At 51.9% G+C, this 27,259-nt stretch overlaps 10 protein-coding genes across 10 annotated transcripts; 5 read left to right on the forward strand and 5 right to left on the reverse strand.

The window, feature by feature from the left end:
* Positions 1 to 1,396: 1,396 nt before the first annotated feature.
* Positions 1,397 to 2,515, reverse strand: COCVIDRAFT_84216 (hypothetical protein; the record flags this gene model as incomplete). Its single annotated transcript, XM_014706901.1, has 2 exons — positions 1,397 to 2,046; positions 2,137 to 2,515. The coding sequence occupies 2 exons, from the start codon at positions 2,513 to 2,515 to the stop codon at positions 1,397 to 1,399; spliced, it is 1,029 nt and encodes a 342-aa protein (XP_014562387.1).
* Positions 2,516 to 3,259: 744 nt separating this feature from the next.
* COCVIDRAFT_11281 (hypothetical protein) lies at positions 3,260 to 4,945 on the reverse strand (the record flags this gene model as incomplete). The annotated part of the gene is made up of 1 exon (XM_014706757.1): positions 3,260 to 4,945. The coding sequence occupies one exon, from the start codon at positions 4,943 to 4,945 to the stop codon at positions 3,260 to 3,262; it is 1,686 nt and encodes a 561-aa protein (XP_014562243.1).
* A 2,487-nt stretch (positions 4,946 to 7,432) lies between these two features.
* On the forward strand, positions 7,433 to 9,537 carry COCVIDRAFT_32842 (hypothetical protein; the record flags this gene model as incomplete). The annotated part of the gene is made up of 8 exons (XM_014706902.1): positions 7,433 to 7,701; positions 7,750 to 7,907; positions 7,957 to 8,126; positions 8,177 to 8,385; positions 8,435 to 8,514; positions 8,567 to 8,638; positions 8,687 to 9,296; positions 9,348 to 9,537. 8 exons carry the CDS (start codon positions 7,433 to 7,435, stop codon positions 9,535 to 9,537), a joined length of 1,758 nt encoding a protein of 585 aa, XP_014562388.1.
* A 686-nt stretch (positions 9,538 to 10,223) lies between these two features.
* Positions 10,224 to 10,472, reverse strand: COCVIDRAFT_84456 (hypothetical protein; the record flags this gene model as incomplete). The annotated part of the gene is made up of 1 exon (XM_014706903.1): positions 10,224 to 10,472. One exon carries the CDS (start codon positions 10,470 to 10,472, stop codon positions 10,224 to 10,226), a length of 249 nt encoding a protein of 82 aa, XP_014562389.1.
* Positions 10,473 to 11,845: 1,373 nt separating this feature from the next.
* COCVIDRAFT_84510 (hypothetical protein) lies at positions 11,846 to 12,154 on the forward strand (the record flags this gene model as incomplete). Its single annotated transcript, XM_014706904.1, has 1 exon — positions 11,846 to 12,154. One exon carries the CDS (start codon positions 11,846 to 11,848, stop codon positions 12,152 to 12,154), a length of 309 nt encoding a protein of 102 aa, XP_014562390.1.
* Positions 12,155 to 12,620: 466 nt separating this feature from the next.
* COCVIDRAFT_84326 (hypothetical protein) lies at positions 12,621 to 14,010 on the reverse strand (the record flags this gene model as incomplete). Its single annotated transcript, XM_014706905.1, has 3 exons — positions 12,621 to 13,335; positions 13,388 to 13,700; positions 13,752 to 14,010. The coding sequence occupies 3 exons, from the start codon at positions 14,008 to 14,010 to the stop codon at positions 12,621 to 12,623; spliced, it is 1,287 nt and encodes a 428-aa protein (XP_014562391.1).
* Positions 14,011 to 16,004: 1,994 nt separating this feature from the next.
* COCVIDRAFT_84362 (hypothetical protein) lies at positions 16,005 to 16,265 on the forward strand (the record flags this gene model as incomplete). The annotated part of the gene is made up of 1 exon (XM_014706906.1): positions 16,005 to 16,265. One exon carries the CDS (start codon positions 16,005 to 16,007, stop codon positions 16,263 to 16,265), a length of 261 nt encoding a protein of 86 aa, XP_014562392.1.
* Positions 16,266 to 16,458: 193 nt separating this feature from the next.
* Positions 16,459 to 18,230, forward strand: COCVIDRAFT_84074 (hypothetical protein; the record flags this gene model as incomplete). The annotated part of the gene is made up of 3 exons (XM_014706907.1): positions 16,459 to 16,666; positions 16,909 to 17,399; positions 17,520 to 18,230. The coding sequence occupies 3 exons, from the start codon at positions 16,459 to 16,461 to the stop codon at positions 18,228 to 18,230; spliced, it is 1,410 nt and encodes a 469-aa protein (XP_014562393.1).
* A 1,136-nt stretch (positions 18,231 to 19,366) lies between these two features.
* COCVIDRAFT_11285 (hypothetical protein) lies at positions 19,367 to 21,672 on the reverse strand (the record flags this gene model as incomplete). The annotated part of the gene is made up of 8 exons (XM_014706758.1): positions 19,367 to 19,882; positions 20,065 to 20,229; positions 20,321 to 20,533; positions 20,710 to 20,835; positions 20,886 to 21,104; positions 21,154 to 21,166; positions 21,363 to 21,534; positions 21,612 to 21,672. 8 exons carry the CDS (start codon positions 21,670 to 21,672, stop codon positions 19,367 to 19,369), a joined length of 1,485 nt encoding a protein of 494 aa, XP_014562244.1.
* Positions 21,673 to 21,947: 275 nt separating this feature from the next.
* On the forward strand, positions 21,948 to 25,286 carry COCVIDRAFT_11286 (hypothetical protein; the record flags this gene model as incomplete). The annotated part of the gene is made up of 1 exon (XM_014706759.1): positions 21,948 to 25,286. The coding sequence occupies one exon, from the start codon at positions 21,948 to 21,950 to the stop codon at positions 25,284 to 25,286; it is 3,339 nt and encodes a 1,112-aa protein (XP_014562245.1).
* Between the last annotated feature and the right edge of the window lie 1,973 nt (positions 25,287 to 27,259).

Here is a 27,259-nt window from a genome sequence, read left to right on the forward strand (position 1 = left end):
GGAGGGGATCTGAGACGACTGCCGTTTGAATATGGGCTATGACGTTCTTGAGACGGTGGCGCCTGTTCCTAGTCTAGTAGATAGTTTTGAAATATGCTACCAGTCCACTAGAGCCTGAGCGTCGACGCAATGATCTGGCAACTGCGTTTTGCTGTAGACAAACTCTATTCGATTTTCTTGTTGGCCAATACGTCAGGGAGATAACGATGCCAGAGATTCGAGTTCTCGAACAAAGTTGGACTTGACACGGAGCAGACGATGGCCACGCTCGTTCTTGCGAGGAAATGGCAGTAAAGAATGTAGAAAGAAGCAAACGCGAATGCACAAATGAATGAGCAAACTCAAAGTTTGACCCCAGGCCTGCAAAGAGCGACTTTGTTCCCCAAACGGACTGATCAACATTGACGACGCACAGCGTCAATCAGGAATAGAAAGGAACGCGGGAAGGAAAAGAAGAGGAGGAAGAAGGAAAGAAAGAAGCAGCCAGTGGCGCGGGACGAGAACAAGGAAGGAAACCGAGGAGAGCCGCGATCTTCGTGATGTTCAGTCGCTCAATAACTCAGCTCAGGTCGCAGCTGACCTGAGCCCGGACCGGCCAACAACTTAAGGCAGATCTACAATAAGCCCGTCGAGATAGGCCTCGTCGCCCCAACCCCAGCTCCACCTACGCGTCGTGCATAGCAATTGGCGGAGCAGGCCCCCCTGGAGGATTGTCGTGTACCTGAGTTTGGTGTTGCAAGTGGCCAAAACCCAGTCTTCTGAAACAACGGAGTTAGCGCACGTCGTTAATAGCCAGGGCAGCGCGGCCCCTAATAGGCCGACGCAGGCACTGCAGGCGTTACAAGTCGCGAGCGCGCTTCAGGTGCAGGTACCCGCAAGCACGAAAAGAACCGTTGGTGGGAAGCTTGTGTCGAGGCCAGCCTGGATTAAAATGCTCGGCGGCTGCTGAAGTGGCGAGCGGTCCGCACTCATCCGTCCATTGTGCCACTTTGGGCGCTTGCAGTCAGTCGGGGCAAGGTGCGCGAGTGAGCGAGAGAGAGACGGAGAAAGATAAGCCATACTTGGCCTCAACGGACAGAGAGACGGAATTAGACACGGCTACCATTACTAGTCGACTATGCACTCGTGTATCAACAAGGAAACAGAGCCCAGCCCAACGAAATTCAGCTTAGCAGCCACTACTAACCCAGAGCTTAGCTCTGCCTCACACCTGCCACCACCGGTGAGCGGCCTCGATCATCCCAGGACGCCAACCGCCAAACGAACAACGACAGAGGGACAAGATTCGACCAAAAATGTTTCGACGTTTCCATATAGCCTCGACTATAGTTCTCGAGTGCATTGCGCGATCCTGAATCTCGCAACACTTCCCAGCTTGATCCCGGTGGTACGACCTTTAGTCCATGACGATGACGCTCCGGAAGCGCACCTTGCCACTTTCCATATGCTTGACCGCGTCCTCCGCCTTATCAAATGGAAACTTCTCAATCATGCACTTGACCCCTTGACGCTCCGCAAAGTCAATCGCTTCCTCGCTGTCCAGTGCGTGGCCCGATGGCCAGCCGTGGACAGAGCGGCCCCCCAGAACAAGGCTCACAGTGTTGATCGGCACGTCGCCCACGGGCGCAAGAACAAGCATCTTGCCCAGCGGCCCGAGTCCGTCGACCAGAGGGCCTATGATTTGTGGATTTGGTGCTGTAACGACAATGAGGGATGCGCCGCCCATCTTCTCGAGTCCCTCTGCTGCCGACTCTTTGGACGTGTCGATGTAGTCCGTCGCTCCCAGTTGGAACGCAAAGTCCTTCTTGTCACTCGACGACGATAGCGCTACCGTCCTGTATCCCATCTTGCGAGAATACTGTAGAGCGAGGTGTCCCAGACCCCCCAAGCCCTGAATAACCACTGTATCGCCCTGCTGGATATTCATCTTGCGTATCCCATTGAACACCGTAACACCAGCGCATAGCAGCGGAGCATACTCAGCCGCATCCGCATCAGCAGGAATACGTACCGCGGCTTCGCTGCGAAGAGTACAATACTCGGCATCTAACAACACCCTCATGTGTCAGTTCCAAAACTCTTTACTCAAATAAATATGCAGAATGTACTGTCACATCAACGTAAGGGAAAACTCACATCCTCCATCCTTACTAACCCCATTTATATCCTTCTTATCGCATATCTGGAACAACCCCCGATTACACGCCTTGCACACGCCGTCATGCCCCCCATGCCATCCTCCTCCAACCCGATCCCCTACCTTCCACTTCTTCTCTCCTTCGCCAACTGCAACCACGGTGCCAATCACTTCGTGTCCCGGGACACGTGGGAAAACGTGATCGCCGAGGTGCCCTTGTTGAAGAAATACATCAGAGTGACATATACCGCAAGCCTGTACTTTGATGAGGACTTCACCCGCATTCGGCGAGGAAACAGGGACGTCTTTGATAGTCCAGGGTGCACCGACTTTGTCGATGACGACAGCGCGGCACGAGGTGGGGATGTCTGATGGCATTGCGTATGAACCTCCTCTTCCTACTATTTGAAATCGTAAAAGGGAATTCGAGATGTGCAATTGAACGACAAGTGAGAATAGTATCCAAATCAGTGTCAAAAAGCAAAAAAAAGGAGAAAAATATGTGACAGCCGTTGTCCCGTCTTTATCTATAACCTCCAGTCATGTAATCATGATTACATTGTACTAACCCCCGCTAAACCACGATACAGTGGAACTCCGCAATCAAGCAACATAGGGCGCGCTATCAAGCTACCATTCGAGCATTCCTGTCTCGCATGCAAGCAACCCACCCCCTCTCTCTATCAATGCAGGGCGTTAAACTCTCTCTCACACACACACACGTGTGACCCCACGATCGCCCGACAATACGCATTACATACTTCGGTTGCATTATGCAAAATCAGCCTTAGGCAACATAAAGCAAGTTCACATAACTGGGTGAAGATTGTCTTCCCCCGCGCCCCAAGTATGCAAAGTCAGCAGGTTGGTATAACAGGTAGTTTGTGTAGTCAGCGGCGTGCAGCAGGCGTAGTGCGCAATCATGCATGCATACATGCATACAACTTCCCGCTATGACATAACGAGCGCGGAGTTTGCGGACTTAGGATTGGTTAGTGAGTGTTGGGTAAGAAGCTTGTGTTTTTTTGAAAGAAGGAATGGCGGGGGGGTATCATTTGTTGCTGTGCTATCAATCAATCCTGATGCATGGAGAAAAAAAAAAGGCTCGAGTTCGTGAGGTTTTTACCAGGCGTCAAAGTTGCCAAAACCAGTCTTGGCTTTCTTCTTGACAGGCGCTGCGTCCTCCTCTTCATCTACGAAGCTTATAATCTCGTCTTCGTCTTGGTTCTGCCTTTCTTGTTTTGCTGCTTGGAGGTACTTGCCTACGCCCATACCATGACTGCTGGCGTTATCTACAGTGCCGTCTGCGCGTATGCGCTTACCGGTCCAAGTAGTCTTGTCGTCGACGGTACCGCCTTGCCGTTTGATTTCCTCGGCCTCGAGTTCCTTGTTTTCCTTGTCTTTGCGCTCTTTTTGCCACTCTTCAAAGGGGTCGACGAAGACGACTACGTCTAGTATTTCAATGTCGTCCACAGGCTTATCTTTTTCGCCTACTTCGGCGGTTTCCATGGATCGTAGTGTCGTGTCCAGTCCTCCGACTACACGCGCAAAGATGGTGTGTTTCCGATCGAGATGCGGGACTGCTCGATAGGTGATGAAGAACTGGCTTGTGTTTGTGTTTTTGCCCTTGTTTGCCATGCTTAGCACGCCTCTGGTGCTATGCCTTTCGGGTCCCTCAAACTCATCTTCAAACGGCTTACCCCATACACTCTGTCCACCTCTTCCTGTACCTGTAGGATCTCCACCCTGTATCATGAAGCCCTTGATATTTCGGTGGAAAATGGTATGGTTGTAATACCCCTTCTGCGCCAGCTTGACAAAGTTCCATACTGCGCGTGGAGCAAACTCTGGCAAGAGCTCGATATTCAGCTCACCCAGAGTAGTCGATATACGCGCATAGCCTTTTTGTTTTACACGCTTCGGCTTGAGCATGTAATCTTCGTCGGAGAGAAGAGCGCGCTCGCCTGACGTGTGCGGTGTGACGCCGGTGGATGTAAAGGATGCTGCAGCTTTACCAGAAGTGTATACTGCAGCGTTGTAGGCTGGCTTTTTGGGCTCTGCGTTGCTCGCGGCCGCCGAGCCATTTCGTGGGAGGTTGGCAATAGCCTTGGATGTTGTTCCGCCTTGCTCCTTGATCTTCCTGTTCTCGCGCGCTTTCGCAACGGCTTCTTTTGCCTTAAGGATCTTTGCTGCATTGCCTAATGCATCCCTGTTCACGCTGCTCTCATTCTCTGCCACTACCGTATCTCCATCCTTGACATGTTTGTATGAGCTAAAATCTCTTGACTCAATGCTCTGTGGGTCCTGTAGTGTGATGATGTCCTTGCGTGTGAAATCTTCGTCGCTGACTAGGTCCCGCCAGTTCTTTGCCTTGATGTTCAACCGCTCCACAGTATCCCAAGCAAACACATTACCGCTCTTCTTCAGCGCAACAACGTGCGTGTTGTCTGTCAAGACCTTGTATGTGACCGGGTCTACGTATTCCCCATCTTCGTTTTTCGTAAAGTGCAGTGTAATAAGATCAGCGCGCTTCAAAGGCGATCCGTCGATGGGGTTCGTGTTGGGGTGTTTCGACAACCAGGTGAGGATGTGTGTGAGGTCGAAGATCGTACCCGATGAAGTACAGACGGGGTCAGTAAAGGGCTGGAGCGAGACGGCGCAGTAGTTGAACGGAAGGCGCTTGAATGTGGAAGATAGGCCGGCAGCAGACGCTCGACTTGCGCTGTTCGCGCCGCGCGCGTTTCCAAACGAGTCGGCCGATGACCACTCCGAGTGGGTAATGTAAAGCTTGTCGGTTCCCTTTCCCATGTCGAAGATAAGTTATTTACAGGATTAAGAACTGAGTGGTGTTGAATGGGGCGCAAAACATGGAAGCGTTGGAGAGGCGACGCGCTGCTAACTTTTGGCCGATCCATCGTCGTTAGCGCGACTCCACATTTCCAGGGCTCTCTGACTTGCCATGGAACAACGTCATTCCCTGGCTTTGTCAACCTCAACTTCAAATGTCAATATCAACGTGCCATAGCATTATCCTTTTTCGTAAGATAGCATGTAATCGATCCACTGGGAGCATGAAGCGCGGCATATATAGCGAGGTAGGTCGGACCTGCTCGAGCTTGGTCCCTCATGTTGAGCAAGCATGAGCACATTCGAGGCATGTTGACAAATTTGAAATATGATTCATCGTAACCCTGCGGCCTCGCAGCCTGTATGCTGAGATTACCTCCATACCCGACAACATTTCATTACTACGCCTGCTTTATGCATTATTCATCATCACAAGTAGGGATAACGATATACTCCCTCATGTTGCTATGATTCGTTCTTGTCATATAATATGTGAAGTATGCGGATCCGCACAGTCGTAGGGCCTAACTCCTCCTCATATCCAATTTATTTAGCCTCTTACGCTTTGCGTCTAGAGGACCTTGGCTGATTGGTGTAAATGATAATGTCGGAGGTGGCTGCTGTGGCTGGCACGAAGGCTTCGGCAACTGTCAGATAGCAGGACGTTATTTATTCGCCAGGATAACCTAGTACCGTATGAACCACGCTTTGTGCACATTTTGGAGGATTAAACCAAACTGTGTAGCCTCAGGTAACAAACACGGCCAGCATTGATGCTATTTTGATATCAGTTAGTATAGCGGTAGACAGCACGGCACGCGTTGTTTGCAGAACAAGAAAACATAGGGACGCAATAGGCTTGCAAACATGAAACAAAGATAATAGGGAAGCCTCAGAGAACACCAGGGTCTGATTAATACTAGAATGTTGGGAGCTGAGACCTGTTGGATGTTGTCTTGGATGTGGCCAACTTGGTTGGGATGGGAGATGCATCCTTGCATGTTTTGTGACATGGAATTCTGGCACCGGTCGCCACAATTTGGTGTTGTGCATCTACACCTAAGATGATTACAGTATATGTGGCAAAATGCATGTCAAACATATAATAGGGATCGACTAAGCTGCCAAGCCGTGCGCTGGAATGATCGGTCAAAGCAGAAGTGTTGGACGGTGAGCCTCGTCACGGGCTTCTTGTCGCTAGCTGGGCATTGGGCTTCCTTAACAAGAATCCGGCCGTCGGTAGGACGGAGCCGTAGCTTTCGTAGTTAAGAATAACAACGCAAACGGTTTGGATTACCCGAGAGATGTATCCATGTACATCGATGATGCAATCTTGATTCCCCATAATTGATCATCATCAACAAAGGTCGCAGCGACACGTGTAGATAGCGTGTACTTATCTGCCGCGCCATCATATGCCCATGGCCCATGCCGTGCGACTGCACAAAACACAGTGTCTGATGGCGTAGTACTTGGTGTGGCAGCGAGCGCCATCGCCTGAGGGCGGCAACAATGCCATGATGAAGGATGCAGATATCCGGAGAGTGGTTTATTTTTATCGCCTTGCTAGCGTCCGAACGGGGCGTTCGAAAGGAATCCTGTATGCTTTCCTTCTTTCTTCAGCAACGGAACGCACAGCCCCTTGCCATGTCGCCTATCTGGTGGGGTTCGTTTGTTTGTTTTTGGGGAATAGGGCAGGCTGCGGGTCAGGAACACAATGATAAGCTTTGTGGTCTTCAGCCACGTCGAGATTGCGTACGAAAAGGCCGTGTTAGTGTCTTGCGCTGATGATGAGTGTGGTTACAACGAGAAGTGAGCGGAAAAACGAACAAAGCGAGGCCCAAGAAAGCGCTAGTGTGTACGCTTTGGGCCTAGTGAATACATGTCCAGTGGGCAGGAAGGGTCCACGGGTCTGCGCAGCTTCCACTTCACCACAACTGCACGGCAGCCACAGTGCAATTAAACACACACCCTCTTCCATTACGCTCTTCCGGATGATTTCCATTGAAACCACAATAACATGTTTATCAACCCTATCCGTTCTCAATCATCCATCATGGTGCTAGAGCCAGTTGCAATCTTATCACTTGCTTTTTCTCTCGTTAGCTCCATCATCTCTCGACAAAAGACCCGAAGCGTAAGCTGGCCATGAGAAAAACTCCCTTAGATCCCCCTTTCTCGACAATGTGGATCTCGATCGGTTTCAGGAAGCACCGCATTGTGATCACCACTGCTCGGGGCAAGCCACAGGTATCCCTGCGTTTGTCTTTGGATCTGCCGAGCTCCAAAGCCCATCAGCTGGCCATGTCTTGGTGAACGCCCGATTCTGTTATGATCTTTGAATAATGATGGTGTGGCTGCACGTGGTGCACTGCCTGGCTTGCTTAAAGCTTTCGTGATGCCTCTGCTTCTGTGTTCGACAGCTTGAAAGAGTTCTCCCGTGTCAATATGTTTTCTTCATCAGTCACTCGCTCATATTTCTTCATCAACTGCTTAATTCTAGGCTCTCGTGCCGCGCCATTCGCTAACTACACTACACCCAACACCACTACGACATCGTATCTACCCTATCCAACTTCTCTAGACCCTATTTTAGACGAGTATCCAGTAGATGACCTGCTTCCCCCGAACGACAAGGAAGAAAGATGGAACAGCCCAGAGTACAAATGGATCTTTCAATACCCACTTCCCATACCCCCAGTGAAGGAATCAAAATTGTAGGATACTCACCAGTCAGATCATGATTGAAGACTAAGACAGAACAGCACCTACACCAACAATGTCACAGGCGCCATCATCGACTATTACGAAGTCGATGTCAAGGCCATCAAAAAACAAATATATCCTGACCTCCCNCCTGCCGATATGTTCTCGTATGATGGGCACGTGCCTGGTCCAACTTTCAAGATGCGCAAGGGTCGAGGTAAGATTAGTCTTTAGCCTACTCGTACTAAGCTAATGCTCCATTTCAGAGGCTGTTGTACGGTTCAACAACGTCAGTCCAACAAATTCGTCCGTCCACGTGCATGGCCAATACAATCGTGCTCCCTTTGATGGATGGGCAGCAGACTATGCGCTGCCTGGCCAGTACAAAGACTACTACTATCCAAATGCACAAAATGCACGAACAATCTGGTACCATGTCAGTCAACTCTAAATTAGTTGCTACCAAGGACGAGCTGATATCCATAGGATCACACCGAACACGAAACCGGCGAGAACGTGTATTTCGGACTTAATGGTTTCTATCTATTGAGCGATGACGAAGAGCAAGCGCTTGACTTGCCAGATGGCGACCTTGATATTCCACTTGCTATTTCTGCAAAGCAATATACCACAAACGGATCCCTGATGTACAACACCAACAACCACACTGGGCTTTGGGGTGATGTGATTGAAGTGTAAGAAAATCTTTACAGGTTATCCCATGGCGACTAATCATTTCGGCAGCAACGGACAGCCTTGGCCATACCTAGAAGTGAAGCCATGCAAATACCGTTTCCGCGTGCTCGATGGTGCTGTCAGTCGTGGTGAGTCAGATCATGTGATCTACATCGTAACCAGCGTGCTGATTCACAATAGCATTCGACGTTTACCTCAAGGAAGACGGAAGTAATGAAACACTGAGCTTCAATGTCATTGGTTCAGATTCCGGTATGTCGATTGATTGATATATTCGGGTTCTGCTGATTTTCTTCTCAGGTCTCTTCCAGCACCCAGTAGAAACCAAGAACCTTGCCCTGGCTGAAGGTGAACGTTATGAGATAATTGTCGACTTTGCCGACCACGCGGGCAAGAACATCACCATGTACAACGAGCGTGGTATGGCTGGAAACCTCGACTTTGCCGCAACTAATCGCATTATGAAATTCATTGTCAGCGACCCAGACGACAATTCCATAGTCAACGATCCTCTCCCGACTGAGATGCACTACATCCCCCCGCCACCAGAGGCCAATGTCACAAAGAACTTTACCTTTTCCCGTGTTAACGGTTCATGGGTCATCAACGGTATCGGTTGGGTAGACATCGAAAACCGCATCCTGACGCGACCAATCCTAGGCCAGGATGAAATCTGGGAGTTGAGGCACGGAGGTGGAAATGCCTCGCATCCAGTTCACATCCATCTCGTTGATTTCCAGATCCTGTCTCGCACTGGAGGAAGAAACACGGTTATGCCATACGAAACAGCAGGCATGAAGGATGTTGTTTGGGTCGCTCCTGGTGAAGTTGTCAGAGTCGTGGCAAGATACGCACCATGGAAGGGTGTCTATATGTTCCACTGTCACAACCTCGTCCACGAGGACTACGAGTAAGTTCAGAGCCTTCACCTCTTGGATACATCAGGACTAATAGTTCAAAGCATGATGGGAGCATTCAATGTGACTCAACTCGAGAAATGGGGATACGACAAGGACACCATTTTCATTGATCCAATGCAGCCCGAATTCCGCCCCAAGAACATCAACTCGGCAGACTACACGGAGGAGGCTATTATGGAGAAACTGGATTGGTTCTACCACACGAACGCATACAATAGGACCATGGCTTGAGGAGACGGCATGTGTACATAGAGCCGCTCTCAAGTGGATGGTTGAGGAGTGACGATGCATATTCCCGTGCCCTTGTGCACCTCAACTTAGATCATAGAACGCATTACCACGACTCTCGCTTACACAATTCTGTAATTATCGATCTTTTTTTCTTTGATAAAAATCACATCCTTTACAGCCTCATTCTCGAGTCTCATCACGTGCCAAGTGTTGCGACACCAAGTGTATTGACTTGACACTGTAAGATATTGGGCGGGAAAGCATTAGTGCAGTAAGTTTCTCATGAGTAATATGACACATTCCAGAATCTTCACCGACATCTGACAACTCGTATTCTACCCCTTGTGCTCATGTCATGGCGGGAGTGAAAGCACCCGGGGCCGAGAGCCGATTAAGCCATTAATCTTTTCCTTCCTCTACGTCGCCGCCTCGATTCACAGTCGACTCATCTCCAAATATCAGGCTTGTTATTAAGCCCTCCGTGACCCGTAAACATGACACTTGTGTGTGTCGCAGCTTTATGAGCTGAAGTATACGCAAGCACAAACAACGATACCTGATGCCCAAAACCAGCTATTCTTATCAACAAGAATATGCTTACTATGAGAATATATTATTGCGCCCCCACTGCCAACTTAGGTTATTCCGAACTTTGACCAACAGGACGCATGCGAAACACTTGAACCTCACATCACGCCATGTAACGACATCGTCTCACCCTCTCCCCGCCAACGTACTTCCGCCTGGGCACCAAGAAAAAGAGACAGAAAAAAAATCCAAAACAAGACTATTGCATGAAATTTCTGTCCAACATACTCAAAAGGCCTTATTACGGGGCATGGGGAAACGGGACGATTCCATAGTATATTGCGAAATGAGAAATAGAGGGATGACGGGGGCCAGGGTAGCGGACACCGCCCCCACAGAAAACCCATATTATCCCGAGACTTGAGCTTGAGGTCTCCACGATCTCGATAAGATAACGAGAAGAAGAAGGTGGCTGGGACTATGACTGGGAAAAGGGGACTGGGGGGACCCAGAGGGCCAGGAGGTATGATGACCACCATCCTTCCATTTTCCGTGTCCCACGATTAAACTAGGAACCCCCCAGATCGTCACCCCGAAAAAAACTTCCACACGAGTCGCGATGTCAAGGGTTGCCTGTTTAGGCAGGATATTCGGGGGACCGGGGGGTTTACCGGGGGGAAAGAAAGTGCAGAGAGAAAGAGGGCTTGTCCATGTTTCACTTTCAACGTTTTTAACTAGCAAGGGGTGTGGGCCTTGGTTAGTGTGTAAGTAATCCCCGGTAGTTAGTTACCGCCGTAACGAGAGAGAGAGAGAGAAAGAGAGCACGCCATACTTAATTTCTGCTGCGATCGGGCCCCCCTTGCGCTACTACTTACGCAAACAGTCTAAATGGATGTGAAGGGAAAAGTGCAGGGTTGTAACTTGACAAGTTTGACACCGATTGACGATGTAGATCAGGGTTTGTCATGTAAACCTTAGCTAGCTAGCTCAGCAGCCTAGCGTACGTAGTAACCCCGACTATCTTGTCCATCGCAATACCAACGATAAAGACCAAAAAAAAGGGGGTCCATCAAAGTGCCTGTCTATGTACATAGAGTTTCGAACTACTTACAAATTCCGCGCCTTGCAACGAGAACAAAGGTTACACCACCAGCAGCCTCCATTGCCCATTCCCCCTCCCAAAACAGCACTAGCGCCATCCCGCCCTCATACTTACGCTTTAGGGCGAGTGTGCGGCGGGCATGCTACTCGAGAACTGTGATACGGTAGCCCTACGTCTACTTGAAACCCTCAACAAAAAACTTTACCCATCCACAACAAATGTCATCATCAAACAAAAGGAATCCCAGAAACCGTAGCCACGGGTTCCAGAATTCCAGAACAATTCCTCAAATGAATGCCCGAAAAAACAAAACCCGGCAGGCAGGTACATATACGTACATGGCTAATTTCCCACGCGAACACAGGGCCTGGATGATGTAGTAAGACGGGGAGAATACCGGTCCTCAGGCCCCATTCGCCCGTTGTTTCTACGCAACGTATCAACCGGAATGCAACGTCGTACCGTATACCCTTCTACTCAACTCTGGTCCTCAGCCCCATCCACCCGTCGCATCCTGCGCTCTACTCCGGTCTCCAGACCAACCTGCGTACGTACGCTACTCTACCACGAACGCGTACCCGAGTCCTCTAATCTCAACTACTACTAACAAACGTACTGAACTCCCGCCTCCCCCCCCCCCTTCTCCTACGTACACGCACATATTCATCCTCGACTCACATGACTCAAATCACCGTATCTACTTTACTCTGGTCCCGCCAGGCGACTTGCTCTGCCCATCACGACGCGTACACGCATCCTCTAATCTCTCGTGAAAAAAAAAACGCTCCCCCTCCCCCTCCCCTTCATACTACTTCCACCCTTACTTCCACCCCCCACGTGACTTTCCCCCACCAACTCCACGTGCGTACCCATCCTACCATACACTTACATCTGCCGTATGCCCCACTACTAGCACTACGTAGCTTACAAAATCCACGAGTAATGAAAAAAAGTGGGCGGGTTGTCAGTATGTCGGTCCGACTGTGAGGTTGTTGATCAGTGGATTCACATGTCGTTGGCGCCGACGGGGGGGGGGGTATTTTCAGCCGCTTAGCGCGGCGATGTTTGGAAGGGGGGGTGATGGGATTGTTAGAGGGATGGAGGTGTGGAGGGGTGGTGATGCTGGGGTGGTCTTGGGGGTCAACAAGTTTTTTCTTTTGTGGGAGTGCGGTTATTGAGAGGTGCAGAGTGATTGAGAGGTAGAAACATGTCGAGTTTTACAACTTGTTCATGGGGATGAGGAGGTAATAAAGAATACATCTGAATTGATGTTGGTTAATCATGAACACGTAGTCCATGTCATCTAAGAGGAATCTATCATCTACAGCGACAAACGCTATTCTTCTTAGTATTTGTAAAAGGAAAGAAAGAAACCAGGACCCCAATGCGCCATACACCTATGCTATGCTGTACAGGATTAAAAAAACATATCGAGAATCAAAAAGTCAACCATCTATTCCTCCAGCACACCTGTCGCCATCATGCTCTCCTTTAGAGCCTTCTTGTACTCGCGCTCCATGCCGTGCTTGACAGCGTCAAGGACAGTGTTTACTGTGGCCTTGGGCTCGAAGCGAGGCTTGGTACCGTCTTGGAAGACACCAGTCTTGACCAGGATCGAGTACCAGTTGGCGTCGGGGTTTTGCTCATTGTATTCATTTGTACCGCGAATGTCTGATTCTGGTGTGTCGCCTACAAAGTAGACAGTGGAAGGAGGCGAGTCGATACCGTGGGTGTCTTTGCGCCATTCCTGGAGCAGCCGAGTAGCGAACTGGAAGGTGCCGATTTGTGGCTTTCCAAATGCAGTTGTCTCAAGGGTACGGCCAGTGACTGCCTTGAACATGGCCTCCAAGGAAACGCGGAGAGCACCCATACCAATACGGGTAAGGTCGTGCGAAGCGCTCCAGACCACGTCGTTGTGCGAGAAGAAGACTGGCGGGCCTTCGTCGTAGTTCTCGGACCTGGTGCCAAGACGACCCTTCTTTGACATGAGCAGGTCAAGAATGATCTGCTGGTCCGACGCCCAATCACGTGAGTCGGCGAAAACGAAAATGGCCTCGATCTCAACCTCAGCAAAGTTGCGGGTTCGGGAGTTGTTGTACTCTTCCTCTGTAAGCTTGCGGAAAGGGGTAGTATCTTGGTTGTCCTTGATGATGTCACCAGGGGTTACACTGAGGTCGTGTTAGAAACAGGTATGCGGGCGGAACAGCGGACGAGACTTACACATCCTTGAATCCGTAACCTTCGGCGACAATGCGGCACTTCTCTCCCTCGCCACCGACGACCAGCACAGTACCATACTTCTCGGCCATCTCCCTCATTGGAGTATGTCCACAAATGAACTGGCCAGGCGAGACTTCAATCTCTAGCTGCTTGCTCAGTTGGATGCATCGCTCAGCTTCGGTCTTGCCGCCACCATTGGTGACGAAAATGTATGGGACTTGGATGCCATATTCATTGTCACCGTTGAGCATCTTCATGGCCTCAATGGCTTCTGGAATGGGACGGCCACCACGAATGAGGACACCGTCAATGTCTATGCATAGTTAGAACTATTTCGCTTCACATGGGACTTAGTCTAACGCACCAAAAGCAAATGCATATTTGTCCGTGACAGATGTTTCAGGAGGAGTCAGATCAGGTGATCCAGGGGCGACAGCATCGAGGTGACGTCTGGCAGTCTCGAAGCCGCTGGCAATTTCCGACTGTTTGGATGGGGCCATGAGATGTTGTGGGGGCACAACGACGGTCGGGCCCATGTTGATATTCTCGCGGGTAGCCTCTACTGCTGAGAGGCGACGCACGAAACCGCTTCCCGCTACGGGAACTGCAAGAGGTGCCGACATGGTGTAAGGTAGTTTTGTACAAAATTTGTTCCAATCACGAAGGTTTGCTAGAAAACGATCTCCTCTGGAAGGTGGAGTTTGGAGGCTGTGGCGAGTTGATAGCGGGGGAAGTTTGGTGGTCTTTATAGCGTGTGAGCCCGATAGTCAGGTCGATTCTCCAGAAAACCCCTCAAGTAAGCGGAGAGAATAGTGGGTATGTGGATATGTGGGAACGTGGAGGTGGGTTGTAATGCTACATGGTTGGTTTGCGCAAAGATACCGAGTGTTTTATACCAAAGACAAACGGTCAATCCAAGCTGAACCCTAGTATTGCTAGAGTGACAATCTTCATCATTAGTGGCATAATACTCTGCACGTCTACGTCGATTCACCAGACCTTGAACATGAGAACTACTAGTTTAGGACTTTGTCGGTGAGTATTGCGTAGAGTGATGGCGTCACCCGGTTGAAACAAGCGCAAGGGACGCTTTAGAACGTTGAGTTCGATGGCAGTACAATATCCCAGCCGTGTGCTTCTCGACATGTGCTTGGAGATTGTGGCACGTTTCTCGATGCTGATTCGATACATACGACAGTGATGTTGCAATAATTGTGGGTATACGGCCGAAGTTGTGCGGCTGCTTGAATTCCTGGCAATCTTGGATTACATACTTACAGCCGTCTCATGCGCGCCATGTGGCAGACGGCCGCGGTTGGTGTTGTCGCTGTGGAACGGTGTTGCAGAATTTTGAAGTTCTTCGGCGCTATGATGTCACTGATGATTAGGTTGCATGTCGCTACGCCGCATGAGAGCATACATCCTCACCGGCCGGAGGTGCCCGCGAATGAACGTTCGTCAGGGACTCAGGGACTATGAGTCGCCGTGTCAAACACTTGCCAAGTGTGAAAATGGACACGAACGAAATGCCAGCCGCCCTGGTCTTTTGGCGAGGACAAGCCGGCCTGCGTTCTCGCCAAGCTTCGGGGACTTGATGAGGCAACTTGAGGCTCAACGGAGGCTGTCTCGGCAGACATGCCAAACGTTGAGCCGTCCTGTCAGGGTCTGGCGCGTCGCATCAAGGAACGGCATCAGCATCCGCCGTATAGTGCAATCGTTCGTGCTTGCGATATTGTGATAGCAACAGCAACAACAGTTTGCGATATCCTCGAATTGACGCCCGCACCATCGTCCCATCTCTTGCTCCGAGTAAAACCGCGCGCGCGCATCTACACAGCCTACACACAGTGGATCGCTAGTACCTAGAGTAGGACAGGTATCCACATCCAAGGCACAAGCATGGGTCACTTGACGTAACTGTACATGACCCTATAAGCCGCCCGGTGCTTTTTGCAGAGTGGATGACGGTTGTAGGTATGCGACTTGTACGTGAAACCGGGCCAGGTCGCAATAAAGGTAGCAATGAGGCATTTCTGCAAGACAGAAGTGACGCTGGCCATGTCAGTTCTCTCGGCCACGACAACAACGACAAGACCAAAGACTGCGTATGCTACCAGTAAGTGACATTGGCGCAACAGTGGAGGATGCAGGATTGTCAGGCAGCCTCCCAATAGGACTACGAGTACATTTAGTGGCTAGTCATCGTACGCATCCCTGGCGCATAAGGGCGTCTGCAAATGCCGAGAAGCCGTTTAAGACCGGAAGCAATCTGCAAGAAGTAATGATCGGACGACGTCGCTGTTGAAGGTGAAGGGATATTCGCTGCGCTGTTGCCGCTACCGCTGCTAGCGTTTGGTGTTTGGATGCTGAAGAGATGGAGAAAGGACCACCAGAGCAGAGAAGGCGGGGTGTGGTATCGAATCCACGTCTCCACGCCTCCACGTCTCCACGAGTTTCCTGGAGCGGCTCCAGATTTGCAACCAGCGGGAATTAACCAGTATAAGTTCTATCTACACACCAAGTTCCGCGGACTCACCGCAATTTCTGGCACATCGGTCGACTGTCGCTAGGGCGGCGCTATGCCGTCCTAAAGTGCTTTGCTCTGCAGGTCTCGGGCATGATTGTGCGAGACTTGCTTCACGCACCAGGTTCCCGTCGCAGGGACTCGGTTCAGCTGCCGTGCTCCACTGTTTTTGCGGAGGGACGAAGTGGGAGTGCTGATCGGTTAGGGGAAGTGGGCCCTCTGGTCTTTGGCAGTGTCGCTGTCGGCACAGTACAGCCGAGTATGTCGCGGATATGGTGTTTCACCGATTGTGAGGGTAGACGGATGTGGATCGGTGCTTCGAGTATCAAGTGCTATGATAAGTGTGAGCTCTGAGGCGGAGAGAGAGAGAGAGAGAGAGAGAGAGATGGGTGGGGTTGTTGGTCATGGGAAGGAAGGAGCACCTTGCATCGAATAGGCAGGAGCAGGACCGAACCACATGCGTTGCGATTTGCATCGCTGCCCCGCGTTAAGCTCCCACATGCCTTATCCATCTCCACATTACGAGTAAGACTTATCCTCTGAAGCCATGAATTGGACAGGTGGTTCACTGCAGCGCACTAAGAAAGCCAACTCGGGCATGCTGCAACGGCAGAGAGCGTATTTTGCCAAGGCACGAACAAACCTTCAGAACATACCTCAAACGCCTGTTGCTCCCTTTATCCCGAGTTATCTTCGCGACAATAGCAAATCGGATTATCTAGCGGTTCCTTCATTTGAGTTGATCTCAGACCGACGTAGGGGGTGCTCTGTGAGAGGTCGAGAGGAGCCAGCACAGAGTGAGGGTATACCTGTACCAGACGACAAGTGGTGCGCGATCAGCAGGCATCAAGTATCTCCACACGAATCACCCATCAGGCGTGTCGCTCACCATGACATCCAATCGGAGACCTCACCTCAAGCTCAAGAAGGTAGTTGTGGCGAGCAGATCCATGATTACTTGCGTTGTGTTTACACAAAGAAACTGACGGCAGAGTAGACTTGAGTGGCCCGAAACGCAAGGCCCCAGACAAGAATGTGGAGATGCAACTGCTGGAGGCGAATAAGAAAAGGCTGTTAACACGGGCAGATTGGATCGGCATCGACGCTTCAAAGCCAGTGCAACTGCAATTTGTGTCGTGCAAGCAGAAAGAGAAGATTGGCAAGCGCAGAAGAACGAGTGGAAAATGCCGCGCGCAGAGAAGACAGTGTGTTGAGGGAGAATTAAAACCAAAAAAGCCTCATCTTCAGCACCGGTCCTTTGCTAAACTCTTGGAAAGTCGTGCTAACCAGGACGGACCCGAGAACATACACATTCGCATAGGTACAGAGGCATTGACAGATGAAGAGTCTGATCAGCTCGAAGAGTGTGCGCAATCGGAAGCTTGTTCAAGTCCGATGCTTTTTGAGCAAGACGATTTGGTTTCCCACGTCGCAGCGACATGTGAAGATGCTCGGCACCATGGCGATGCTTCAAGTTGTGCGGAGTCTGTTGCAGGTAGAGACAATTGCGACAAGTTGCACCAGCAGCAGCTGACAACAGTGAATGTGGACGAATGCAATAGGTCGACATGCAGCTTTGGGCCCGTTGACCGTGGTCACAATGACGAGCGCAATCTGCGTTTTGTGTTTAGGGGCCGGGCCTCTCCCATGGGTCTACGTACTCACCACGTAACGGGCAGGCAAAAGATGGATGAAACACAGCTACTCGAAGAACGAGCATCGGCATCCACATGCCAGGCCAAACATGTGCATCGGGTCACCAATGACAGCGAGGACCCAAGTGCATACGCAATCGTCGATCAAGAACCCTGGATGGCGTATCTCGCAATTTCCGACGTTTCTTCACGGGAAAACGATACGGGAGTTTGCACCAAAGACGAATTGCAGCTTGACGAGAGCATTGCGGGAAATGAGAGTGGGTGTGATACAAGATGGTCAAAGGGCGCCACTCAGGGCCTGGAAGAAGAGGATGGTGAAAGTTTTGGGGTAGCGTCAAAATGCGAATGTTTGGCTTCGTTGGGGCGGGGTATAGTAGGGAGAGCGGCAACAGGGTATGTGCCGGAGATGAAAGGCATTCGCGCAGACCAACCAAATTGGAGCCATGTACAAACTTTGGGCGAAGATGAGAAGGAGTGGCAGGCGTTTGTCTTGGGTAGCGACCAGAGTCAATCCTTGCCAAGGGTGCAGCTGAATGCACGCCGACGTTTTGCGCAGACGGTAGTAGAGTATGCGCAAGAGGCATGTTCAGAGCAGCTGCCGCTATCCATTGCAGCGAGTTGCGCAAGCACCCCCGCCCGGAATGAAGCCGAAATTCCGTAGATTTGGTTCTTCCACACACGACAGGGGACGAGATGCAGCAGATTGAATGCTACGGGTGCGGCCATGCAAGAGGTATGTACGTATGTACAGAAGGAATTACTTTGGGAGAGATGTTGAGGAGACGAGAAGTGTTGGGCATTGTGAGTCAATGGTTAAAAGGTGAGGCGGTAGGTGGGCAGTGAGTGACTGATGCATGTGTACTGGCACATACTAGTACATCTATCCACTTGGCTGCCTAGGAAGCAAGGCATGTTTAGATGTGGCTTGTCCCTTTGAACGTTCAGATGCAACGTCCCGTAGCAGCACTTGGACATTCGGGGCGACTCAGATTGGCATAGACGAAAGAGCGCCGAGTAAGGAGCAGAGTAGTGTATACAGGTATTCGGGCCGGGCGGGTATGAAGAGTGAATAGGTGGGTAGTGTACTAGGACTAGTAGCAGTTGCGATACCCCAGTCAGGCGTGACGACGGAGTGTATCGTTGTAGATCCCAACAAGCGGTAGCTAAGTAGACACGGACGTATGTACTTATGCCTGATCATCGTTTCAGCGGGGACGTGGGATGAGGCGGGACTAGAGAAGTGGATTGGCCCGTTTTGGCCGAGGAGCAAATGGCAAGGCCCATGGTTTGACTTTTAAAGTGGTAGGCTAGCGTAGCTGGCGACGTACCGTCGTGTTGCATGTCAGCGAATGAAGATGGGCAAGTGGCATTGTCTTTGTGTGTCGCTGACGCGCTACGTGAATAGGGCCCGGATGGCGTCGAAGCGTTGGAGACGTTAGCTGGTGGGTGTTGGCAGCGTTGGCGCCTTTTGGCAAGGGCAATTTTACGAGTGCGTGCTCGGTGTTAGTGTGTTGATGTGCGTGCGCAGGACGGACGCATTGAGAAGGGGCGAGTGAGGGAGGTGTACTGTAGGAGGGAGTGTAATACATGGCCATGCTAAGAGTTTGACGAATGCAGCAACTCGAGTATGGACAGAGGGCACGCCAAGATGGGGAGCAATGCGAACACCTGCAGAGGATGCGTCAGAGTCGGATCAACATGCATGTCGTGGGTAGTAGCAATTGTTTGAAGAGGGGAGGGGAGGGGGTGGCCCGGGGCAGGCCGAGTGACGTGCGGGGCTCTATTTCTGGGTGAGCCCTATGAGTTGAGAGGACGTGGTGACCGGGCATCCTTGTCTTTTGGCCCAAGTGGACTCGGACCGGGGCAAAGGATGGAAATGCCAGAGCCAAAGCCAATGCCGGTGGCGGTGCCAGAGTTACAGGCGGACAGGCGGACAGACAGATGGACAGACACGGTGAAGCCCAAGGGCAGGCGGTGGTCATGTGAGGGCGCGGGGTGCGGTGATGATTCAGAGCAGCGTGCAGTTGGGGCGAGCAAGAAACGATTGGACCCAGAGGACGGAGAGGACAGAGGACAGCACACCGCCAGCCGGTCACATGGACTGGCTGAGTGGCAGGCAGGTCCGGATAAGGGCGAGAGGGCCACGACGGCAACAGCAGACAGTCCACAATTGATGTGCGGGGGGCGTTGTGGCATGATTGGCGCTCGGACGCCAGGGGTAAAAAAAAATCCTTTGCCTTCTCGAAGCCGTGGAAAGATGACTAGCCGGGCGACCGTCACGCGACTCGGCGAGGCAGCAGTAGGTAGTAGCAACTAAGTAACAGCACAAGCACAAGCAGCCGTGGGCCTGTCGTGGGCATGGCGAGTCATCGGGGGATTGCACAAGGGAGCCGTGAAGCAGCCGGGCGGGCAGGAAATTGGTGGCTCGAGGCAAACTTTGGCCATGACGACGGCGGATCCCTGGCCTCTGGTTGCGCCGTCGTTGGTGATCGAACCGTTGTGCCGGCTTCGCACTTGGTTTCACCCTGCCCGCGCGCCACGTGTGAGCCTATCGAGGCGCGCCCACAGCCACACATGGGGCGCCCCAGCCCGGCCAACAAGCGGCTTCCATGGCACTCGTCCTCCTCACCCACTACTCTACTCGGGGGAGTCATGGTAATCTACCATGGACAAGCAAGTACAGCACAGCACAGCACAGCAATAGCAAACTGAACCCTCACCGGTGGGTCAAGACACGAATGACCCACGCACTTCATGGCCATTGTCCTTTGTCGGGCCCGTGGACGCTGCTGCCCTACACCGACGTCTGCAGCTGCATACACACCCGACAATGATGATGTTGGTGGTGATGGGTGATGACGATGCAAGCAAGCACGCTGCCAGCCTTGCCAATGCTGCCTTCTCCTCTGCTTGCCTCAGTTTCCGGCATGGGATCCCCCTCTTTGGCCGGATGTAACGGCAGCGCTACAGTGGCTGTACGCACTTCTACGTGCATGGAAATACGTAGTAGCTGGATGCAACTCGCCCTCGGCCTCGCAGGTCGCCTGTCAGCGGGAAGCGGCAGCGTAGGCGCAGGCGGCGGCCGCCATGGTCCTCCTTGGTGCACATGCCTGCACCTCTCTCTCTCTGCCTTGGCTCACCTGGCTGCACACTGGCATGCAGGCGGGCGTGATTGGCAGCGGTGCAGCTGGCGGTGCAGCAAATGGTGGATGGTGGATGGGACAACCTTGGGCTGCGTCATTGTCGACGCCGTTGCTCGGTGGGGCCTGACCAGTGTCGCGGCTCGCACTGGTTACCGCTAGCACACGAGACAAACAGGGAAGAGGGCTTTCGCAGCCCGAGTTACCATGTCTTGACGCGGACTTGGGCCCGACCGACAAGGAGGCACGGAGTCAAGGTCAAGGCATGCTGTCTGTGGCATAGGCGTGTCGTTTGCAAAGTTAGCTGAGAAAAATTCCGTCTGCGGCTTGTCTGTTCCTGGCCGCCGCCTTGCTGGCCCACTGCCCTGCCGCTGCCCGCTGCCCTGCCCACGGGCCTGCCCATATACATAGTAGTCCGAATACCTCCTAACAGAATACACACACGCACACACAAAGCCTGCCCGCTCCTTAGCTGTTAGCATTAGTCCGCCCTGCACTACCCGCTAGAGCTAGCAAAACAATTACACCCACACACGACATTACTCTACCACACACTCACCCACCCCCGACACTCCTCACTCGACCACCACTACCACCACCACCACCACATCACCCGCCTGCCACCGCTGCTGCTGCTGCCACCTATTACTTACTCCTCTTTCTCAACCCATCTCTCTCCACCCCGCCCAATCCCCTCTCGGCATCCGCTGCTGCAGCTGCCCGTCCTTCTCCGCACATCATCCCACTGCGTTTTTAACGAGCCTGGTGCGCCCGCCCTGGTCTGCCGAATCGCTTGCTGCAAAAAACCCCAACCGCCCCCCACGACTGCTCCGGAGTACTTCAGATCGCACAGTATCCATGCAACGTGCATGCAAGGCCGTCTCCCAGTAATCCCAGCTGACCTCCGCCTGCACCTCGCGCAGCGCGCGCTTCCTCGTCCAAACTCGTCATAGCCAAACGCATTCTGTCAGTCTCACGATGCGATCCAGTTCCTAGCCTGAGCTCTGCCAAAAAAAAAGGACCCAGCAGGCTGTTGATCCTATCTGCTTTTATTCCCCAGTGGCGCCCGCCCGCCTTGACGCTCCTTCCACACATCCACATCCACTCACAACTCCCGCACACACCCCCTCCTACTCCAACTCGCCCTCATACTCCTGCTCTCACCAATTGCCCGCGCCATGAAGATTTACTAGCACGCCCCGACATCAGCCTTTTGCTCTCTCAGACATCCCACCACCATGTCACTCCTCCACGACTCCTACGCGCGCCCGCGCATGCCCTCGCCCTCGCCTAGTTACGCTCGCGCCATTAGCATTTCCGCCCGTGGCAGCCCGGCCCTTACTGCCTCTTGCCTCAATGGTTCCCTCCAGTCAACCCCAGAAGGCATGGTGCCCATCTCGTCATCGCTACCCGCTATCCCTTCCTACACACTGCCAGAGTCGTTGCTCCCTCCTCCCGTTCAGTCGCAGCCAACTTCTTCGCCATCGGCCATGGCGGAAGCCCTAGGCAAGGGTCCAGGCCTGATTCGACGAGTTAGCCGGGGCGCCCAGGGTATCCCGCATCGCTTCCGTCGCGGCAATTCGACTGCTCAGCGCGACAAGAGCTCTGGTCCCGTCATTATGCGCCGCCGCAGCGACAGCAGGACTGCCGCCGACGGCGACACAGGCATCTCCGACTTTGACGCTTTCGAGGAAGAGGAGGCTATTGAAGATACATACGAGCCCATCCACGGGCTTGGCATCACCGGCCCTTCGCCCAGCTTCAGCTCAATACCCGACACCGCGGTCGTAGCCCCGGTACGCAACTCACGCCTCGAACAGGGCACTGTTTTGAAGAAGATTACCAAAAAGGAAAAGAAGGAAATCAACCTGCGTCTGGACCTGGAATCCGCAAAAGTCTTCTGGGACCCCTCCAGACCCTCAAAGGCCTTTTACATTGATGATGTAAAGGAAATCCGCTCCGGTCCAGAAGCAAAGCACTATCGCGAAGAGTGCGGACATTCAGAAAACTGGGCACCATACTGGTTCACCATTGTATACACCGACACAACACGATCAAAGGGCCGGATACGAACCATGCACCTCATCGCACCCGACGTTGGTGTCTTCAACATGTGGACCCAGACACTCGAATCCGTGTCACGTAACCGCATCGACCTGATGGCTGGCCTCATGGGCTTTGCCGACAAGAGTGCCAAGCTCGTGTGGCAAGGCGCAATGAAGAAGCGTGAAGGCGAAGAGTCCCTCGACTTCCCCAGCATTGTTGAGTTGTGCCGCAGCTTGCACATCAACTGCAGCGAAGCCACTCTTCGCATCTACTTCCAAAAGGCCGACACTCAGTCCACTGGAAAACTCAACCAACAACAATTCTTGTCCTTTGTCAGGCGCCTAAAAGAGCGCAAGGACATCAAGACAATCTACAAGTCCCTGACATCAGGCTCCAAAATCGAAATGGACAAGGTTACCTTCTTCTCCTTTCTCCAACAAGAACAGGGCGTCGATGTCAACGCAGACCTCGAATACTGGACCAACACATTTGAGCGCTTCGCACGTGCCACCAAGCCTCGAGCGCCTGCCACACCTGTCGAGGGCGGTGACATTCCTCTGCCCCTGGCCATGAACTTCTCGGGTTTCCAGACATTTCTCACGTCTGCCGCAAACTCTATTCTTCGCCCGGTTGGTCGCCAACAAAAACTCGATCGACCATTGAACGAGTACTACATCTCTAGCTCTCACAACACATACCTCTTGGGCCGCCAAGTAGCTGGTGAATCTAGTACAGAGGCATACATTACTGCACTTCAAAAGGGCTGCCGATGCCTTGAGATTGACTGCTGGGATGGAGCAGACAACGTCCCCGTCGTCATGCACGGCCGAACTCTAACCAAGAGCATTCTCTTCCAGGACACCATCAAGGTCATCAACAAGTACGCCTTTACCGAGTCGCCATACCCCGTCATCCTATCGCTCGAGGTTCACTGCTCGCCAGTCCAACAGTCGGCCATGGTCAAGATTATGATGCAAGAGTTTGGCGACAAGCTGGTGCTTCAACCCCTGGACTTTGAGTCGCAGAGCCTGCCTAGCCCTGAGGAGCTCAAGTACCGCATACTCATCAAGGTAAAGGGCGCTGCGGGTGACGAATTCGACACCAGAGCGCTCATTGGCGAAATCACGTCACGAAGGCAGCGCAGCTTCAGTTCACCATGGTCACGACCCATCATCATGAACGACAATGCTATCCCAAACTCGCCCCTTCTCTCAAGCCCGCCTTCGATGAGCCCGCCGGAGCGATCGGCTACCTTTTGGGCAACCCCTCGAACTTCAAACAATACGCTACCCACCTCAACAGCTGTAAGCTCGGCAGAAGACAGTGACAGCCCTAATGTAACTGCCGCAGAAGCTGCCGAGCTGGTTGACGACCGAAGCAAACCCAAGAAAACCAAGACGAGCAACATCACCAAGGAGCTAGGAAGCCTCGGAGTCTACACCCGCGGTGTCAAGTTTACGGACTTTGGCAGCACGGAAGCCAACACCTTCAACCATGTCTTCTCCATCAATGAGCGCGCCTTCGACAAACTCACCAAGCCTGGAGCACGTGAGAAGCACCTACTCGAAGATCACAACATGCGCTGCCTCATGCGCGTATACCCGCACGCCTTCCGCATCAACTCGTCAAACTTTGACCCTCTCAAGTTTTGGCGTCGCGGTGTGCAGATGGCCGCTCTGAACTGGCAGACGTACGATCTTGGCCAGCAGCTGAATGAGGCCATGTTCGCTGGTGGAGACGACCGCACGGGCTACGTCCTCAAGCCGGCGGCACTTCGCCTCGAGTCACAGACACCAGTTGTTGGTCACCGCAAGGCGCCCAAGAAGCAAGTCAAGTTTACCGTACAAATCATCTCGGCTCAGCAGCTGCCTCGTCCGCGAGGTCTCGGGCAAGAGGCCAACATCAACCCATACGTCGAGTTTGAGATGTACTGTGCTGAAGACATGGGTGCAAATGCTACAGGTATTGGAGGCCAGGACGCATCAGCACGCAACGGTCACTCGGGTATTGGAAACCCTCTGCGCAAGCGGACGCGCATTGTTGAGGGCAACGGCTATAACCCCGAGTTCGGCAATGAAATCGACATGACAGTGACAACAAGATACCCCAGCCTCGTATTCGTACGCTGGACTGTCTGGAATTCGCTTGATGCACGGACCACGAATCACGCGCCACTTGCTACCTTCACAGCCAAATTAAGCAGCATTCAGCAAGGCTATCGTCACCTTCCTCTCTACGACAGCAACGGCGAGCAGTACTTGTTCTCGACCCTCTTCTGCAAAATCAAGAAGCAGGACATTATCGATGCACCTGAAGTCTCGAGCGGCACTTCGTGCGGGTCCTCGATTGACCCTGGCAGCCCCCTCCAGGAGCCTACCAACACCAAAGCGAGCCGCAGCTTCGTCAGACGCTTGATCAGCCGTGCACCTAGTGAACGCAGGAGGCGCAAAGAAGAGCTGCACCGCACAGGAAGCGAGTCACGCGAATCTGACCTAGACCCCATTAGTCGCTCAAGCACAATGGAGCGATAGTCCAAGCTCCAGATACCGCCTCACTCCTAGGTGTGCAGCTGACAGTGTCGCCACGCATATCTGTAAGCACGAGTTCCTCGGCCTGCAGGTGGTGCACCATACAACTAGCAGCATGTTGTTCACCCCACATGTACTCATATTTGGCCGTGCGCCGGTTTCTTACTCTTCTAAGAAACCTGACGCCATGACATGGGCCACGGCTATGTGTCCCGCACCTTGACCCCAAACACGGATATGCGGAACAAAGCTAAGAAAATCTCGGGCAACGGCACCATGCGTATGCTCCCGCTTCCGACAACTATCGGATATCCAACAGAATCGCAATTACTACTGCTCGGCCCAGCAAACACCGCTTTGCACAAAAAAAAACAAAAAGTTATCCTTGATTCTCAGTCTGGTCCTGGGCGTCGATCGCTTTCATCCTTGCCGTGTGTATTCGATTCTAGCATATACCCTTTTTTTTCGCGACAACCTTTTTATTTCTTTTCATTGTGTTTTCCCGGGACCGGAAACATTGGAGTAGGTGAACAATCATAGGGAAACTATCATGGTTTGCCGGCGAGCAACCGTTTTTGCATCTTGGCGATATCCCCATAGACTTTTTGTTTTCAACTTTTCTTTTTCTTTTTTTTTGGAAGGGCTTCATTGCTCGAGTAACCAACCTCCTGTACAAACCTCTTCTTCTTCTCTTCTCTTCTCACTCTTCTTCTTACCAATACTTGTTTCATTTTTTCTCTGTAGCCATAGTGGGCTTGACGACTTTACGATGTAGCTTATTCTGGCATAGCCTAGTTAGCAATTCTGTAGGGCAGGATTCCACATTTTTTTCTTCATTTTTACAAGCGCTTCAACCGTTGATTCTTCGGTGCCCGCTTTTTTTTCCTTCTTCACTTTTTTTTCGTGCGCGTGGTTTTTTAATTGGAACCTCTTTTTTCTTCCTTTCTGTCCTTGTCGACTCACAACTCAACACATATGGGGCCGGGCCCAACAAAAAGATTTGGAGTCAAGGGCGGTGTGTAACCATTTGTTGAGAATTTTCCATTCTATTCTGGTTTGTCGTTCTATTGCTAATACTTGTGTATTTTTGCGCTCATCATTTTCTTTCCTTTGTCTGGTTGGGTATGTATGTATAGAAGGATTCCGGAAGTGGGCCAGTGAGGCGGTGGTGGGGGGATAGGCGTAAACGGAAAGGATACTTGGCTGGCCTCAAGGGGTTTCTTCGGCATCGGTTCCAGTTACACCAAGGGGACCAGGGGGGCCGGAGCGGGGTTTACAAGCAAAGGAAAACACGGTGTTCGAAGTCGAACCATTAGGAACAAAAAAAGCTACCAGCTTTTTTTTCCTTTCCGAATTTTCCTAATAAACCCCCGAAGAAGGCATTAAAAAACTACACTCTGATAGAAATGACAAATACGACTTATTTTCAAGCGTCAAAGGAAATCAAACAAAGATTCCTACGCTGACCATGCATATACCGCCTCTCTCTCTTCCACTCATCACGTGCGCCGTACCTTTTGCTACCCCATGTAACCCTTTCCCGCCTCGGACCTTTGCCAAACCAATAAAGCCGGAAGAGGGGAAGCGTCCGCCATAAAGCGGGGGGGGGAGGGGGGTGAGCAGAAAAGGCCCCCCAAGAAATCCATACATCAATAATACTAGCAACATCGGGAATATCACACCAAAAAAAAGGCAATTGCATCACAACCTCACATATCCTCACCCCTCCATCCCCTCGGGAGTATCGTACCTGCAAGATCTACATTCTCCCAACGCAACGATTACACCTTCATCCACCACGTGGTTACACGTGTACGTGCGGGACCCAAAAAAAATCCCGCTTCCATCGCCTCATTTTTTTTCCTCCTATGCATCGGGACCCAGATTTAAAACGTGTATTACGCACATACACAACTAAAAAAAACACGTCCATATATATAGCGCTTAATATACCAGAAAGAAAAAAAAACCCCCCG

Source organism: Bipolaris victoriae (assembly GCF_000527765.1).
Source record: "Bipolaris victoriae FI3 unplaced genomic scaffold scaffold_1, whole genome shotgun sequence".
NCBI lineage: Eukaryota > Fungi > Ascomycota > Dothideomycetes > Pleosporales > Pleosporaceae > Bipolaris > Bipolaris victoriae.